The sequence below is a fragment of the Trichosurus vulpecula genome, chromosome 4, assembly GCF_011100635.1.
Source record: "Trichosurus vulpecula isolate mTriVul1 chromosome 4, mTriVul1.pri, whole genome shotgun sequence".
NCBI classification, from domain to species: Eukaryota; Metazoa; Chordata; class Mammalia; order Diprotodontia; family Phalangeridae; genus Trichosurus; species Trichosurus vulpecula.
Window position 1 is genome coordinate 196171626 of NC_050576.1, and position 19969 is coordinate 196191594.

The following is a 19969-nucleotide window of genomic DNA, read 5'->3' on the forward strand; positions in this document are numbered from 1 at the left end:
ATATATCAGAAAATTTTATACCTTTAATCTACAGTTCCTCCTTTGAAAAATGAGGCATTGGACTATACGGCTTCAAACTCTAAACTATCATCCTCTGAACAAAAACAAGTCAAAAGATTACAATGATACAGTCAATATAGTAAAGAGACAAAACAAACCATTCAACACTAATCAAAAACTATACCATTCTATAGTTCAAGAAGCAAAGAAATGAGGAGAACACCCAAAGAATAATATAGCATTTAGATAGCATTTTAAAGTTTGCAAAGTGCTTTGTAAATATTATCTCAGTTGGACCTGTGAGGTAGGTGCCATTATTATCCCTGTTTTACAGGTAAGGCAACTGAGATGGACAAAGGTTAAGTGACTTGCCCACTTGTCATATTGTTAGTTAAGTGAGAGAGGATATGAAGTTGTTGGGAATTCCTGACTCCAAGCCCAGTGCTCTATCCACTTTGCCACCCAGCTGCAGAGGAAGTGGAGAATTACTGATCATCTCTATGGCCTAAATAAGTCCAACATAATAAAAACAAAAGTTGGACCAAGCACAAAACAGATAACATACTGTTAATATAATGGGAAAAAAAAGACAGTTATGTCAAGGAAGGTGACTAAAAGTAGCTTCTCTACAAGACTGGAAAATAATGGATCCAGATAAGGCCTCGAATACTTCACAGTGAATCATAAATGGCTAGCAAAGCATTTACTAATTTCCTCTGTGATGCAAATTTGATTTTGTCTCTTAACAGACGGCATCACATAATTATTACCAAAAGATGAAAATAGCAGTGACCTTCCAAACATAGGCCAATTTCATGTTTCTGTATTTCATTCCAAGCATTCACAGCTTGTATGGCTCAAAAAACTCTATAAACATTAACAAGAAAACAGTGAGGAACAAAAAGGGTATTCCAGAAATTTCCAGGAGTGTAAAGAGCAATTCACTATTGATTTTGTGATTATTCAACAAGCACACTGAAAGTACAACAATATTTACATGCCTTCATTGATTATAGCAAAGCTTTTGCCTCCATTCCTCACTTATGCTTTAGCCACATGCCGTAAACATATAAAACAAATCCAAATGTAGTGACAATAATAGAGTATTTGATACCCACATATTAAAAAATTCTGTTTAAAATACCAACACAATAATTAATCAGCGGTATTTATTAAGGGCTTAATAATGTCCAGAGTAATTGATGTAAAATACGTCATGTTCTGGAGAAATAGTTTAATCCTACTATGGTTCTGCCTAGCTTACATCCATTTCCAGCACTCCTAAATAGAACTGAGTATATGGATTTCAAGTCAAAGGAGTTATACCAAAACATCACATTAGTGACTTAATGTACGTGAATGACATCAAGTTATATATGACTCCACTGAAAAGCACATTAAACTGCTGCTTCATATCATGGAAACTTTTCCTAATTATATCAAAATGTCACTTGGACATGATAAGTATAATATTTTGTGCTCCACGGAAGAATAGATACCGAAGGATTAAAGTTTGAATGTGGTAGTCAAATCAAACCAATAAACGAAGGTGATACTTAAAACCAAGCAAGATAGATTGTACATAACGCTGTCAAGGAAAAAGCTGAGGCTGCTTTTATCAGTCTACCATCCTAAAGTAAAAGCTTAAAAGGAAAAACACTTAAAGTATTTAATATCACTACAATACCAGTCAGTGTATACTTTTGACATGGTAAATGGACCACAATGTATCTCCAAACAAAAACTTGAATGTTGTGAATGAAGTACAGCGCTCATCACCCCAAGGCTGCTAGAAAAAGATTAAAAATCCCTTGACAAAAAAGAGAAAGAGGATTAGCAGACATAAGAGCACATGGTGAACAAGTTAAAAACACAGAAATACTTTTGGAGCAAATAGACCTCTCTTCACAAAGCAGCAGTAAAGGTTAATAACAGGATTTGTCAAACATAACCCAAAGTAGGTTTATTTCTGGATGGAACCTATGAAATGTCTGAGATCCAAGAGGGGAATTAAAAGACCCTCCATGAGAGAGATCCACGTGTACTTAGCCAAAAACGTCAACAAAGAAGCATTGAAAAATTGGCTATACTGTGGAGATTTGTTTATAGAAACAACAGAGGCTTATAATAATTCAGAATCAGGTCACTGCCACCAGAAATTACAAAAAAGGTTATATTCAAGAAGCCCAAAGTTATTAATCGGAGTAAACTATAAAACGAAGCAATGAAAACTGCATATATCACTTCAGATTTTAGGGGGGAAACACCTACTGGATATTCAGAAATACATGATTGAGTAACTAGAATCCTATACTAAGGCTTGGTACCTTTTTTTTTTTAAAACTAACAAATAACAAAGCCTTATGCTACAAACACAAGCTACATAGTACACTTGAATTCAACAGATAGACTACTCTGGAACCAGAGCATCATTGTCGACAGAACTATTTGTTGCCTACAGTTGTTTGGGTATAATATTAAATCATAGAAATTTAAGAATAGTGTTTTTAGTGGATGTTACTGTACTGAATTTTCAAAAAATAAAAACTACATGAAATTAGCAACTTTCAAAAATATAGAGAGCCAGTGAAAGAAATTAAAACTATGTAGGAGTAAGGTGTGTGTCATCTTTATCTTCCATCTTTCAACAGAGTTGTCCTAAAGATATTTTAAATGACTCTATAAAAGAAAAACTTACATACCAATACTCTTATCCAGTCACAGAGACATTATTTTTTTTACCTGCCTAAGAGTCCACAAAGCATTAAATATAAAAGAGTTTTGGCAGAGTAGCAACTTATCCTCAAACCATTTCTTGCTGAACCTCACCAAAAAAGATAAGAATGAGATAACAGTGAGGATAATAATACATTTGTAGGTGTAAGGTTGAAAAATGCCCTCTTCACAGCCGCCTTATGGGGTATGTATCATAAATATTATCATTACTATCTAGAGATGAGAATATTCATTTTAGAAGACTCACTTTAAACCAGTCTCAGAGAAATTAAGTGAGTTGCCCAGTATCCGAAGGTATCTGAGTAGCTGATTTAAGCTTAAACCCAGGAGTGCTAACTCTCAAATGGTTCCTTCAACCATACTATGCTACTAATACTATAAGTTTATAGCATAATAGGTTTTTTTTAACATATTTATTCAGACACAACATTTTAGTTGTTTTTTTTTTTTGTTTGACTCAGCGAGCAACTGCAACTGCTTGTTGGACATCTTGTACTATATATCCTGCAGGCATCTTAAGCTCAACATATCAAAAATTCAATTCATTATCTTTCCCTTCCCAAACTTTTCCCTCTTCCTAACCTCCCTAACCAGTCAGCTAGCCTCAAAACCTAGGTATGATCCTCAACTCACTTTCCCTCAGCCCTCATATCTGATCAGTAGCTAAGTACCGTCAATTCTAACTTTTCAATAGCCCTGGTAGATGCCCCTTCTGACACTGCCACCAGGCTTCATGCTCAGATTATTGCTTTAACCTTTTGACTGGCCTCCCTAACTAAAATCTAGCCCTACCTCACTCTGTCCTCCTCTTGACTATCAAATTGATCTTGCTAAAGTGCTAGTTTGACCATGTCTCCCTTCTATTCAATAAACTCCAGTGGTATCCCCATGAATGCCAGTGCCTTCCTTCTGTTGATTATCTCCAGCTTATCCTGTATGTGTGTACATAGATGTCTGCATATTGCCTCCCTCTTAGACTGTGAGCTCTGAGAAGAGGGACTATTGTTTTTTTCTTTCTTTGTAACCCCAATACTTGATTTATAGTTGTTAGTTACCATGCATCTAAATGGTGTCACTTTGTTCTTGTTGTTCTAAGCTTAGACATGAAATGAGTATCAATAGTATTTTTAAACCCAACAAAACTGAGTATAATGCTCCAAAGCAAAATATGGATTTTCAATAAAATAGAGTACTTTCAAGCTTTCTCAGTGAAAAGAGCAGAGCTGAATAGAAAATTTGACTTTCAAACACAAGAATCAAGAGAAGCATGAAAAGGTAAACAAGAAAGAGAAATCATAAGGGACTTAACTAAAGTTGAACTCTTTTGTTTACATTCCTACATGGAAAGATGATGTGTGTAATTCATGAGACCCCAGTATTAGGGTAGCTGAAGGGAATATACGTGTGTGTGTATACAAGTGTGTGTGTGTGTGTGTGTGTGTGTATATAGACAGAGGGCACAGGGTGAGTTTAATTTGAAGGGACGATATCTAAAAAAATAAAATCAAATTAAGGGATGAGAGAGGAATATATTGAGAGAGGGAGAAAGGGAGAGATAGAATGGGGTAAATTATCCCACATAAAAGTGGCAAGAAAAAACAGTTCTGTAGGAAGGGAAGAGGGGGCAGGTGAGGGGGAATGAGTGAATCTTGATCTCATTGGATTTGACTTGAGGAGGGAATAACATACACACTCAATTGGGTATCTTACCCCACAGGAAAGAAGGAGGAAGGGTATAAAAAGGGGGGGATGATAGAAGGAAGGGCAGATAGGGGGAAGAGGTAATCAAAAGCATACACTTTCGAAAAGGGACAGGGTCATGGGAGAAAATTGAATAAAGGGGGACTGGATAGGAGGGAGCAAAATACAGTTAGTCTTTCACAACATGAGTATTGTGGAAGGGTTTTACATAATGATATATGTGTGACCTATGTGGAATTGCTTGCCTTCTTAGGGAGGGTGGGTGGGGAGGGAAGAGGGGAGAGAATTTGGAACTCAAAGTTTTAAAAGCAGATGGTCAAAATAAAAAAGTTGTTTTTGCATGCAACTGGGAAATAAGATATACAGGCAGTGGGGCATAGAAATCCATCTTGCCCTACAAGAAAGTCAGAGAAAAGGGGATGGGGGGAGTGGGGAGAAAGAAGGGAGGGCTGACTGGGGAACTGGGCAATCAGAATATATGCCATCTTGGAGTAGGGGGAAGGTAGAAATGGGGAGAAAATTTGTAATTCAAAATCTTGTGAAAATTCATGCTGAAAACTAAAAATATTAAATAATTTTTTTTAAAAAATAAAAGAAGCATGAAAAACAAAAAAAAAGTATTTTTAAGAGGTCCTCACAAATCATGATTTTTGACAAGTTTGTAGAAAAGACCCTTTACTTGATTTTTCTCTTATTCATTTTTTTCCTATTTGTTTTGTTCCAGCTACTTTGACAAGCTATTCTGAAAATGTGGAACGGACAAAGTATGGTGGAGAAAGCAGTAAAGAACTAGGATCTGGAGGAAACCTGAAACCTTGGCAGTCTCAAAAATCCAGCATGGATTCGTGTTTATACCGAGTGGATGAAAATATGACAGCCTCTACCTATAGTCTTAACAAGATCCCAGAAAGGAATCTGGAAACAGTTCTGTCCCAATCAGTACAATCTATTCCACTTTACTTGATGCCACGGCCAAATTCAGTAGCAGGTAAGATTTTTTAAAAACCTAGTTATTTCTGTTGACTGGATTCAACTGAGATAAAAATAAACTCTGTACCATCAGTATTTATATTTTTCCATCCGTTTTGGGGATTTGGATGTGTGTGCACATGCCTATGTGTATTTGTATTTACATAAGCACATTTGCATATATATTTTGCATGTATTTTGGGAAGAGGCCTCTTCCTAAGATGATGATTTTGCCTAAAAAAACATTGAAAACATTTAATATCAGAAACAATACCTGTCCAGGTCCAAACCTGGAGACCAGGTTATAAAAGGTTTTAAATGTCAAAAAGAGGATTCTGTATTTGATTCTGGAAGCAATTAAGAGCCATTAGAGTTTATCAAATAAGAGGTTGACATGGTCAGTCCTTGTACTTTGTACAACTTAACACTTGCGGAGAATGAACTGGAGTGGGGAGAGATTTGATACAGAGAGACCAACCAAAAGTGTATTGAAATAGGCCAGGCATGAGGTGATGAGGACTTGTATCTGGGTACTGACAGCATCAGAAGAGAAAAGGGGATAGGTAGGAGAAATGCTATACAGTTAGAACTAACAAAACTTGACAACTCATTGGATTTAGAAGGTGAGAGAAAATGAGGAGTCAAAGATGATGCATACATTCAAGTCTGGGTGACTGAGAGTATAGTGGTACTTTCAACAGTAATAGGGAAGTTCAGAAGAGAGGGACATTTGGGGTGAAAGATAATGAGTTCAGTTTTGGACATGCTGAGTTCGCATCTACAGGACATACAGTTTAATCCAGCTGGCAGTTGGAGATGTAAGATTGAAGGTCAGGAAAGTACACTTGAGAAATATCAACAGAGAGATGATAAATGAATCTGTGGAAGCTTGTGAAATCACCAAGTGAAATAGTATAAAGAGAGAAAAGAACAGGGATAGGACAGAGCCCTAGGAATTACCCACCTTTAGCAGGAGTGATTTGGATGAAGATCCAACAAAAAAAAATGAAATGGAGCAGTCAAACAGGTAGGAAGAGAACCAGGAAAAAGTAATGCCATGAAAACCTGGAGAGAAGAGACTACGAGGAAAAGAAGACCACAGTTTCAAAGGCTGCAGAGAGGTCAAGAAGGATGAAGATTGAGAAAAGTCCATTTGATTTGACAACTCAGAGATCATTGATAGCTTTGGAGAAAACAGTTTCAGTCTGATGATCAAGTAAGAAGCCAAATTGTGGAGAATTAAGAATGGGAAAAGAAAAGAAATGTGCGTACAACCTTCTCAGGAAATGGGAGAAGAGATCTTGGGTAACAGCTAGCAAGTATGGAAAGATCTAGTGAGAGGGAAGAAGCCACAGGGAATGATTGAAAATAAGTCAGAGAGCGAGGATGACGGAATAGAATGGGATCACTTATACAGATAGAGGGGTTCTCCTTGGCAAGATGGGCTACCTCTTCCATGTGAGACAGGGGTGAAGGAAAAGATGAGGAGGAGGAGGATAAAGTGGAAAGAACTCGCTCTGGAGTCTGAAGTTCTGGAGTCTGGCTTCTGCTCATTTAACTTCTGTCCACCTTATCTGTAAAATGGGAAGAATAATGGCCCCTACCTCCTCTCAGGGTTGTTTTGAAGATTAAATGGGATAATGTGCCCGGCACACAGTAAGTGCTGTATAAATGTTAGTTATTACTATGACAACGATGTCAACATTGGACAGATTACTTTCCCTCTTTGGGCCTAAGTTTTTTTCACCTGCAAAATTAATAGATTGGACTCATTAAGTTATCTCTAAGGTCCTTTCCAACCCTGAGTCTCCTCCTTCTCATCTAACTTCGATCTAAACCTGATGGAGCGTGTGCTTTGGATTTCTTTTTAGAGGAGTTTCAGGAATGTATATGAAGAGGCATATTGGGGGTAGAGGTGGGTGGTAAGAGAGAGGGAGAAGGTTAAATAGATCTTTTTATTGAGGCATACTTTAACAAAAATCATTGCTGACAGTTGAGGAAAACACCCAACTTACCAGAAGCTTTAACGTCCCAGAAGCCTGAGATTTTCAGAATGCACTTGCTCTGTCTAATTAGAGAGGAATCAAAAGGTGCCTCCATTTCTAAAGTGCAACATAAACACCACTGCCAATCTCTATTGTGGAAGAATGGTACAGAAAGTTAAGTGGTTAGTGTCATCCTTTAGCACACAAACAGATTCACTGTTAGTAATGATGCCAAGAATATTTGGGCGTGGTGACATTTTTAAAATGCACAATGGAAATGTAAATTGCAAAGCCATAGTCGTGTTTTTTTTCTCACATTCACCAAGGAAAATCCTGGGTAGATTTATCTCATTGATGAAGGACATGAGGGGAAAAAATACTCTTTTACACTTGTCAATAGCTTTCATTTCCAAATTGTAATTGTGACTGACACTCAGGTGGCTTAGTGAGGCTGCTCTTTTTATACTTGTTTCACTTTCCCCACCTTTCCAAATCATCACTTTCTGTTACAGCCTCATGAAGACCCATCATCCTCTGCCCTCATTCACGATGATGGGAACAGATATTCAGGAAATTCAGTTATTGCAGAGTGGCTACCCACTTTAAGAGGGCTTCATGGTTGCATGGAGACTTCAAGCTCTTTCTTTAGTATCTCTAAATCTCCAGCAATAGTAGCGAATTAGTGGAATTCAATTCAACAAGCAATTATTGTGCAAGTACTTTGTGCCAGGCTAGTGCTTAAATACTGAGGATACAAAGACAAAAATAAAATAATCCCTACCCTCAAAGAGCTGGAGAGAAATAACATGTACACACAATTATATACAAATTATATACAAAGTAAATGCAAAGTAACTCTGGGGAGATAAGTCCTACTGTATGAAGTGGCACTTGAGTTGTGCTTTAGAAGAAAATAGAGATTGGAGTGGGAAAAGGAAGACAAGAAGAGAGAATACTTCTAACATCTGAAAAGGTTACAATCCAGAGCATCCTATTGGAAGATGAGCATGTTCATCTCTCCTGGCAACTAACTTGGGAATGATAGATACCAGCCTGGATCTTAAAGGTGGATCAGTTCTCTTTCTATCTAAACTGAGATGAAATTACCAAGAAAGCTCCGATTATGCTCTTTTAGACAACAATAAGCATTCTGTGGAAGAAAACAGGACTCTGATACAAGGATTGAGTTGCCAACAGAGTTGTAGGATCACAGACTTGGAGCTAGAAGAAAATTTAAAGATAAAATAGTCCAAACCCCTTGCTTTTCAGATGAGGAAACTAAGACCCAGAAGTATCAAGCAATTTTCCTAAAGTTATTTAGATAGTAAATAGAAGATCTGGGTTTCAAATCTAAGTCTTCTAACTTTGATCCAGCCACCCTTTCCACTGAATTGTGCTGGCTCTCATTGAGGATATCAAAAAAATCATTTCTTATGAGCAAGCTGCCACTGTAAAAACACAGTAATTTACTTAGATTTGCCGTATGTCTTTCCATTGCCCTTTGGGTCACCTATAATTTTGATTCTTCTGTAATTGTACTGTTCAGTGATCCACAGCCCTATCATATCTCCAAGAAAATATTGAAATTAAAAATACAGGCCCTTGTTGTGCAAGCAGCTTGGCTTCCCTGAAAACATTGTATAATTTTTCAGACATGGCTCAAGCAGTTTAGTTCTGTGCCTCTTCAAACTTTGCCAAGCTCCTTATCCATCTTCATTGTTTGTCCAAGATATACATATGATGATAGACTAGCTCCATTGACTTCCTATCCAATTTCATGTCATGACATAATCTGGGCAACATGTATTTTTTATCCACTTGTTTTTTTCTATTTGTGTTGCTAAATTGATCTTTTTAAAATGCCTCTGAATCTCATTGAGAAGCTCCTATACTGTTGATGCAATCAGCATAAGATGATTTGCAAACACTTGGAACCTCACCATCTGAAAAGTCTCTCTTCTATTTGGCCTTTGTGCAGGATATCTGCTGTGGCACAGGTCAACACCTTGGGGTAAGCATGTCTCTCTATTTTATGCCTCACTTAAGTAACAATCAGAGGTGACTGTAAAGAGAGGCTTTACATCTACTCTCAAGCAACTTCTTATTTTAAAACAAGGGTTTTTTTTTTACAAAGTGTATATTAAAAAATCATCAACTATAATTGTTTACTATATGTAGGATTATTATTTTAACAGAAAATTATACTTGAAACATAATTTCATAGAGAAGTAAAACTGCCAAATTATTCACCATTTCAACCAATGTTGTTATCTTAACAATGACCTTCCTTTAAAAAGTTGAATACAAATTGTCCATTATGTCATTTCATAAAATAAAACATCACTAAGCTGAAGCTCAACTTTGGAAAAGGAACAATTTTCAATACATCCTAAAGTCTCTAGATGGATCATAATAAGACATCTCTAAAACACTTGATCTGTTCAATTCAGCTGTTCGCTCACTTTAATAAAGCCCCCTTGTACTTACTTCACAACCAACTCTTAAGTTCCAATCTTTTTATTTTCCTTTTTTATTTCATTATATTTTACCTGTACCCCTGTGCATTTTCTCTGATTCCTACTTAGCTAAAGACCTTTACTCTACTTCAGCCTCTTGGCTGATTCTTCTTCCCTTCTGCACCACCCTCAGGATACTACTGAATTTGATTTATTAGTAAACAGTTACCATTTAGCTGCTAGCATGGAGAGTGAGCTGGAGAAAGGATCATTTCAGTCCATCCAAGCATGACTTTTCTCTTGTATTTGAGGTCAGGAAGTCAGAGAGCATTGCAGCAACTGAGGGTGGTCCAGGGGCATGTTACAAAAGTAGCCAAAAATGACAACTTTGCCATCCAGACCCATGTAATTTTGGAGTTATTCTGTGGCGTCATTAGATCCAGGCTGTTTCTCCTTTGCCCTGTTACTTATTTGTACTCCTGCTCTTTCCCAAGTATTTATTCACACCTCCAGGTTTACTCTGAAAGTGAGAGATTTAAAATTCGAGGTTATTCTGGACTAAACCTGACCTCTTGAACCTTCTTTGACTCAATCGTACACCCTCAGAGTTAGACCAACAACTGAGCTGACCTTAGGGAAAAGGAGCTGTGAGAGCATGACAACTTTTTGGCAGGTAAAGCAATTTGTAAACTCCCACTGGACCTCATAGAGCCACAATCACTAATAACCCATGTGGTAGGTAACCTTGCAGGCAAAAATTATGCTCCCCAAGCTCCCTCCACAGCATCTCTCTTTAAAATAATCTGGTTAGCACATCAAATTGCAAAATGCTTCTATGCTTCTGCCACGTAGGTCACTCAGTTCAGGTGAATGGTAAAAAGTGAATTATTTTTAAGCTAGTGTTATCCACAGAGGGCAGTATCTGCTGGATTTGGTTATTAATATAAAATGGTGATCTTTTACCATTTCACAATTAACTGAAAGAGAAAGGGTATATAAGATCTCATCATGTTTATTTGTTGATTACCAAAAAAAAAAAAAATTAAGGTAAGCCTTTCACACCTCCTTTATCAATTCACTGGTCCATTCTGCACAGAGACTTTTCAAATTCAACCCTCCTCAAGGCTTTCCCATCCCCTCCCCCCACTCCCAACTAAGAACTTTGCCTCATAGTTCACTGAAAAGAATTGAGGCCATTCACCAAGAGTTCCCTCTTCTCCCCTCTTCATTTCCCATCATTCAAATATCCTCCTCTTCATCCTCTTTCATCCCTGTCTCACATGTAAAGATGGCACTTCTTGTCAAAGACAAACCTCTCTACATGCATAAGTGATTCCATTCCATCCTATCTTCTCCAAGAAATTGCCCAGAGTTGAATAGGAAGTGAAGGAGAGATTGGGCTGGGTTTCTCTGAGGAAATTTCAGAGCTCCTTTCCTAACCCCAAACATCCCATGAAATCAAAGGCCCATCATTTCATTACCAACATTCTATTGGTATTGCCAAATGGCAAGAAAACATGAAACTGTTGCCTCCAAAAACTTAAATAACACAAGGAAAGCAATGTTGGGTATGAGAAGGCTGTAATGTGTGTGTGTGTGTGTGTGTGTGTGTGTGTGTGTGTGTACATATGCTCTAAAGAAGAATAGGAGAAAAAGACATCATCAGGTAATTTTATGATAGGAAGAAGATAATGACAAAGATTCATGATAAGAATGAGAGATATCAAGTGGACAGCCAGAGTGCTCCAGTTGGTAACCTTGCAATGTTATGAAAAAAAACAAGAAGGACCTCCAGCACCTGGGTGGACTTGTTATAGAGAACTTTTGGGAGAACATGGATGAATGTGGCATAGAATGTTCAAACATGTGTGGTTTGAAATCTACCGTTGGAACAAATGCAAATCAATGAAATCACAGATGTGTTTTAATTATGATAGTGATGATGATGAAAACTTAGATGTAAATAGATAGCCCTTTCAGGCTGGCAATGTACTTTACATAAATTATCTCATTTGATCCTCGCGACAACCCTCTGAAGTAGTTGCTATTATTATCCTATTTTACAAATGAGGAAACTGAAGTGCAGAGAATTGTGATTTGCCTTGAGTTACCCAACTGCTAAATGGCAGAGACAGGATTTGAATCCAGATACATGTGACTCAATAGTCCAGTATTCTTTCAGTTTACTCCATGCTACCTCAACTTTCTGCAGAAATTAGAATCGACAGAGCTCTGTAGTTTTTGGAAGGTACAAACTGTATTTATCATTATTGAGTAACATTTGGTGACATAAGAAAGGCCAAATCTTGTTTTTCCATGTTTAGACTTGTTAGGCCTTTCACTCAATTAGAAATACAGTGCTGTTTTTTGAAAATGGAAATCTTAAGGAACTTTTTTCCCCAAACCCTTACTTGGTAACTAAATCCATTTGACTTGACACACACCTCAGCTAAATGGCTAGATTGTAAATCTCATGTGTAAACTTATGAAGAGAAATCGTTTCAAGTTTTTATGCAAGGACAGTTGTGGGAACAGTGCTATGCTATATTTCACATGAGCTCTTGAGGAACCTAGGTGACAGTCAACTAATGATGACTCTGCATAGGGAATAAAAAGTGATTAAGGAATTCTGTGGTGCAGTTGGGACAGACAATGACTCCTAGCTCTCCTGGAAGCAGTAACAATAAATTGACTGGTTAGAAATTAGAAGAAGGGAACATAAGTAAGATTTGTTCTTAAGCTGTCATTCCTCATAATGTTAGCTTTTGTAAATATTATTTAGTTAAGACTCTCTGTATGGCGTGGTATAGACACAGTGCAGATAGTAGTTGCGTTGTGGCTGTGGAGACATCTCTTAACATCTTTGGGCTGTTTTCCTCTTGCCTACTTTTTAGCTTTCTAAAGAGATTATACAGTGTTCTGTGCTGTTTGAGCAGATGCTGTCTGTAAAGATTCATTATCTCACCCCCATAAAGATGCCAGCTTCATGTCTTGTAAGGAGTTGCACAGAATGCATTTAGTGATTTATCAAATTAGGCTTTTTCCTCACTGGCCTTCATTTTCACCCATCAGCATTGCTTTCCAGAAACTGGCACAAGATTGATAACAAACCAGCATTTTTCTACATGTGTAGCACTCTTCCCTCCACCCCAGTCCCCCATTATCCTGGAACTGGTGAGGCAAAGAAAATTTAAGGTGCTCTAAAAAAATAATCTGTTTTTCCACTCCAAAATCTCCCTTTTATTAGTATACCGTAGGGTCATGGAACAGAAAGAGAATTCTTCCCTTCTTCTTCCCCTCCCCTCCACCCTTAAACTAACCAGGAGATATCCTGGTGGATTTTTGAAATGCATACTCAAGACAGTGTGAAGCTGAGAATATGGAGCAAAGAAGAGCTTTCCTTCCCCCCCACCCCAATTCTGGCACCTGTCAGCCCAGTGCTGAGTTACAGAAGCAAGGACAAAGGCCACATGCCTAGAGCAGGAAGAAACCAGGTGAGAGCAAAGATAATATTGCCTCCATGCTCTGTTGTCTGTGCGAGGTGGACTTTGATAGACTATAGCAGAGATCTGAAAAGCAGCCTTATTCGTGTATTTCCCTATCTCATAGTTTATAAGCCCTGCACATCCCTTATCCTCTACATTGCCACTTACAGTGGTATAAGCATTCTGTGAAAGGGGAACCTATTCTCTGGCTCTAATGTGTATAGATCTCAAACTAACTGAGGTCCAAAATGGAATTGCGCAACACTAATGAGAAAATTAACGTGGACTATAGCTACACAATTACCTAAAGCCAGGAACAAACAAATTCAGAAACGGTCAGGCAGGTGGGAACTGTTTGGATCCCAGTGGCAATAACATTAGTTGTAACCATAGCCACCACAACTGTAGAATAGAGAACTGCTTCCGTGTTTGTTTTTTGCTTCATAGAGAATTTCGGGTAAAAATCACTGCCCTAGAATCTCTTTCACCTCACCTCCTGTAACTAGCTTTCCTGACTAATACAGTGACTTAATGAGGCTAAGTCCTTAGGCCTCGAAGAGAAAATGTCCCCCTAGTTTGATGGAGAAGAATTTATATTCTCTTTTAATGTATTTCTTTGATAAGTGGCACCTTTCTCGGATTCACCTGTTGTCCAGGTTTGATTCCTCATTCTACATATAATTCTTCTGTGTGCTTGGGCAAATCACTTAAGCACTGGTCCTCAGTTTCCTCATCTGTAAACTGAAGATATGGCATCAAACGATCTCTAAGATCTCTTCTAGCTCTGAGTTTCCAGGAATTTGAAATTTTTGGGTTACGGCTTAATGACCAAGCAAAAAGAAACTTGAGAGTGTAGGTGACTTTTTTTTTTCACCTCAGATCTCATTATTTTACTGCTTCATTTATTCATTCATTCAGTAAGCATTTATTAAGGATTTGCTATACGCCAGGCACTATGCTAGGTATTGGGAATACAAAAACAAAAAAACCCATTCTGCCTTCGAAAAGCTTACATTCTATTAGAGGGAAATAATATGAGTACAGCTAAGGAAATACAAAATAAATTTCAGGATAAGAATGGGTTTTATATAGCAAGTGGATTCTATAAAACATAAATGAGGAGGGTGTATATTTCAGGTGAGGGAAACAGTTTGACAGGACCACAGAGTATATGAAGAATGATAATACAATAGGCCTGGAAAGGTAGACTATGGTCAGATTGTATCATCCCACTATTCATCAAACTCCAGCGGTTCCTTATCACCCCTAGGATCAAATATAAAATCATCTATTTGGCATTCAAAGCCCTTCATAACCTGTCCTTCCCAATTTCCCAGTCTTCTTACACCTTACAACCACCTTCCCATGTATTCCATGATGCAGTAACACTGGCCTCCTTGCTGTTCCTCCTAGAACAAAACACTATCTTCTGACTGCATTTTCATTGTCTGTCCCCTTGCCCGAAATTATCTCATACCTCATCTATGCTTCCTAGCTTCCTTAAAGGCCCAATAAAATCCCACCTTCAACAGGAAGCCTTTCCTGATCTCCCTTAATTTTAGTGCCATCCCTTTGCGGATTATTTCAACTTATCCTGTATAGAGTTTGTACGTAGTCTGTATGTTGTCTCCCCAATTAGGTTCCTTGAGAACAAGATCTATCTTTTGCCTTTCTTTGTATCTCCAGGATTTAGTCTGGCACATAATAAGCACTTAATAAATGTTTGATTGAAGGGATTTAAATACCAAGTCGACCTCTTTATGATCAAAGCTTCTATGGATATTGGTTTTACTGAGCACACTATTAATATATTTGACATTTATTGACTGTCTATTTGTCTATTAAAATTTTATGCTATGTTCTTTCTATAATTAATGGCAGTAATGCTCATCAAAAATATTCCTAGTATCTCTGCTATATACCTGTTTTGGTTTGTTTGTTTGTTTTTCAAGATCAATATTAGGTGAACTACAGAAAAACAAATAACAAATACTGGGAAAAGTGCTGAACTGAAATTACAGAAACCTGAATTTTAGTTCAGTCTCCCCACTTTACTACTCTCATTCTTACTCTTGCTACTTTACTATGTGATTATAGACAGATCATCTACTCTCTCTTTCATCTACAAAATGACAAAGTCAAGTTTATCTTTGATTCCATAGTCCAACATTTCCCAGACCCTGAGACTCCATGAAGGAAAAAACCCAGTAATGGCAAACAAGCATCCTCTTCTTTCAAACTTTCAAACTGTCTCCATGCTACCATCACTGAAGAACTCTCCCTGGAAGTTCACTCCATCCACTCAGTTCAGATAGTTTTGACAGATACTTCTGGTTCTTCTCCCTCTTTCAGGAAATTTAATATATACCTCACAGTTTCCCTCAAACCCTCCCCTCATATTCAGGGATTTAAATATGTATGTCACTGTCCCCTCATATGTCTTTTGACCCTGTGGCTTATCAATTTCCTCACCACCCATGACAGACATTTTTAATTCTACTTATTGGCATGATCATAACATCGATCTCCTATCACACAAAACTCATTTCCACGATCTAAAAATTTGAAACTTCTTTCTCAGCACAAACCCCTATCCTTCCATTCCTCCTTGTGTTTCACTCCTCCAAAACTAACTTTTTCACTTCACTGCGACCTCTAGTCCTCTTGTTGTTGCTGTTCAGTTGTGTCTGACTCTTCTTGACCCCATTTGAGGTTTTATTGGCAAAGATAGTGGAGTGGTTTGCTACTTTCGTCTTCAGCTCATTTTACAGATTAGGAAACTGAAGTAAACAGCACTAAATGACTTGGCCCAGGTTCAAACAGAAAATAAGTTGTCTGAGGCCAGATTTGAACTTGAGATGAGTCTTCAAGACTCTAGGCCTGGTGCTTTATCCACTGTACCACCTAGCTACCTTTTACCCCTAGTCCTCTACCCCTCCCTTCTTTCTCTCTATCAGCCTCATTTTCTTCCTCTCACAGTCTTAAAGGAACAACTTAAACTAACCACTCTCTTCCGTCCTTGAATTCCTTGCTAACTTTTCCTCCTAAATCACTGAATGGATGTTGCCTCAGTCAAACTGAGATCTTTTTTTTTTTTTAACAAGACCTTCAATTTTATTCAAAATTATACATACATTAGATAAACGAATTTAGTTATTTTATATGATAAACATTAAGCTCTAATTGAGCAAGTGGAAGATTTATAATCAGGTCATAGATAATTCTTTGATGTACTTTTTTGTGACATATTATTTCTTTTATTATTTAATATTTTTAGTTTTCAACATTGATTTCCACGAGATTTTGAGTTCACAAATTTTCTCCCCATTTCTACCTTCCCCTCACCCCAAGATGGCATATTTTCTGATTGCCCCTTTCCCCAGTCTGCCCCTCCTTCTGTCTCCCCACTCCCCGCCATCCCTTTTCCCCGCCATCCCTTTTCCCCTTACTTTCTTGTAGGGCAAGATAGATTTTGACACCCTATTGCCTGTATATCTTACCTCCCAGTTGAATGTAAAAACAACTTTTTTTTGAGCATTCGTTTTTAGAACTTTGAGTTCCAAATTCTCTCCCTTCTTCCCTCCCCACTCACCCTCCTTGAGAAGGCAAGTAATTCAACATAGGCCACACATGTGTCATTATGTATAACCCTTCCACAATACTCATGTTGTGAAAGACTAACTATATTTCCTTCCATCCTATTCCTGTCCCCCTTTATTTGGTTTTCTCCCTTGACCCTGTCCCTTTTCAAAAGTGTTTGCTTTTGATTACCTCCTCCCCCGATTTGCCCTCCCTTCTATCATCCACCCTCTGTTATCTTCTTCCCCCCTACTTTCCTGTAAGGTAAGTTACCCATTGGGTGTGTATGTTATTCCCTCCTTAAGTCAAATTCGACGAGAGCAAGATTCACTCATTCCCCCTCACCTGCCCCCTCTTCCCTTCCAATAGAATTGCTTTTTCTTGCCACTTTTATGTGAGAGAATTTACCCCATTCTATCTCTCCCTTTCTCCCTCTCCCAATATAATCCTCTCTCACCTACTAATTTTATTTTGTTTTCTTAGATATCATCCCTTACTATTCAACTCACCCTGTGCCCTCAGTCTATATATAAGTATGTTTCCTTCAACTACCCTAATACTGAGAAAGAGTTTCATGAGTTACAAATATCAACTTTCTATGTAGGAATGTAAACAAAATAGTTCAATTTTAGTAAGTCCCTTATGATTTCTCTTTCCTTTTACCTTTTCATACTTCTTTTGATTCTTGTATTTGAAAGACAGATTTTCTGTTCACCTCTGGTCTTTTCATCCAGAAAGCTTGAAAGTTCTCTATTTTATTGAAAATCCATATTTTGCCCTGGAGTATTATACTCAGTTTTGCTGGGTAGGTGATTCTTGATTTTAATGCTAGCTCCTTTGACCTCCAGAATATCATATTCCAAGCCCTTCAATGCCTTAATGTAGAAGCTGCTAGATCTTGTGTTATCCTGATTGTGTTTCCACAATACTCAAATTATTTCTTTCTAGCTGCTTGCAATATTTTCTCCTTGATCTGGGAACTGTGGAATCTGGCTACAATATTCCTAGGAGTTTTCTTTTTGGGATCTTTGTCAGGAGGCGATCGGTGGTTTCTTTCAATTTCTATTTTACCTTCTGGTTCTAGAGTATCAGGGCAGTTTTCCTTGATAATTTCTTAAAAGATGATGTCTAGGCTCTTTGTTTGATCATGGCTTTCAGGTACTCCAGTAATTTTTAAATTATCTGTTCTGGATCTATTCTCCAGGTCAATGGTTTTTCCAATGAGATATTTCATATTGTCTTCCATTTTTTTCATTCTTTTGGTTCTGTTTTATAAAATCTTGATTTCTCATAAAGTCACTAGCTTCCACTTGCTCCAATTTAATTTTTAAGGTATTATTTTCTCCAGTGGTCTTTTGGACCCCCTTTTCCATTTGGCTAATTCTGCCTTTCAAGGCATTCTTCTCCTTGTTAGCTTTTTGGAGCTCTTTTGCCATTTGGGTTAGTCTACTTTTTAAGGTGTTATTTTCTTCAATATTTTGGGGGTCTCCTTTATCAAGTTGTTGAGTTGTTTTTTATGATTTTCTTGCATCACTCTCATTTCTCTTCCCAATTTTTCCTCTGCCTCTCTTATTTGCTTTTCCAAATCATTTTTGAGCTCTTCCATGGCCTGAGACCAATTCATATTTTTCTTGGAGGCTTTTGATATAGGCTCTTTGACCTTGTTGACTTCTTCTGGCTGTATGTTTTGATCTTCTTTGTCACCAAAAAAGATTCTGTAGTCTGAGTCTGAGTTCTTTTATGCTGCCTGCTGCTCATGTTCCCAGCCAACTACTTGATCCTTGACCTTTTGGTGAGGTTATGACAGCCTTCAAAGTGGAGAGTGCTTTGTCCCAAGCTTCAGGGGCCTTGCACTGCTGTTTTCAGGGCTACTTTAAGTCACCACAAGCTCTGTCACACCAGTGCTCCTCCTCCTTCAAGAACCACCAACCAGGACCACAGCCCTGATCCAAGCCGGGCAAAGCAAGAGAACCCTGCCTCTGTGCCAGCAGAGTGCTCCCTGCACTCTCGCTCTGATTCACCTCTTGATTCCTTCCACCTGGGCAGGCCAGAGACTCTGGAAACAGCTGCAGCTGGAGCTCTGGAAGCAGCTGCCCAAGCTACCAGCTGCTGCTGCCTCTCTGCCTCTCTGACCACACATTTCTCTCACCCTGATCCAGCAGTTTTCCCACTGACCTGTTCCATGGTCTTTGGCATTGGTGGGTTGAGAAGTCTGGTAAGTGCTACAGCTCAGTGATCCTAGCCCTAAGGCCTGCTAGCCTGATCTCCACTGCCCTGATATGTCCTGGCTTGGCTCACACTGGGCTGCGCTCCACTCCCTGCATGGTGCGATAGACCCTTCCCAGGGACCGTCCAGGCTATCCTGGGCTGGAGACCTGCTTCCCTCTGTTCTATTGTGGGTTCTGTAGCTCTAGAATTTATTCAGAGCCATTTTTTACAGGTGTTTGGAGGGATTTGGGGAAGAGCTTAAGCGAGTCCCTGTTTTCCAGCCACCATCTTGGCCCTGCCCTGCCCCCCAAACTGAGACCTTTTAAAGACCTTAGTTTGAAAAGCACTGTATCCTGGGCCATCTCCATTTGTCCTAATCTATGTCTGGCCACTGGACCCAGATGACTTCGGAGGAGAGAATAAGGCTGGTAACTTTGCATAGCCCTCCCTCACTTAAATCCAATTCACTTGAATGTCGTGATATCACCTCTCTAATGTCATGGTCCTCATCAAGAATGAAGGACAAATGACAACAAAAACAACCTTTTCCTTTCTACACTCTCTCCTTCCCAAACTCCAGCTCTGAATGATTCCTACAATTAGCCTTCTCCTCATTATTCAGTAATGCTAAAAAAAAAAAAGCTGAGCAACCTTGAGAACTGAATCTGCTACAAATGTGTGTGATATAATATAAAATGGACTATTATTTCTGCATGACAATGCTTTTATTCTTCACTAATTCAATCAATCAGTCAACATTTATTAAGCATCTACTGCAGGGCTGTCCAAAATGCAGCCTGAGGACCACCTACAAGCATAGAAATTTACATAAATGCTTTAGTAAAGGAAG

At 38.3% G+C, this 19969-nt stretch overlaps 1 protein-coding gene across 1 annotated transcript in view; it reads left to right on the forward strand.

Moving 5' to 3' along the window:
- Positions 1 to 19969, forward strand: part of TANC2 (tetratricopeptide repeat, ankyrin repeat and coiled-coil containing 2) — a 352115-nt gene that overhangs the window by 168558 nt on the left and 163588 nt on the right. The window contains exon 5 of the mRNA XM_036755887.1: positions 5162 to 5425. Within this exon, the coding sequence (XP_036611782.1) occupies positions 5162 to 5425 (264 nt within the window). The remainder of the gene's footprint in view (positions 1 to 5161; positions 5426 to 19969) is intronic.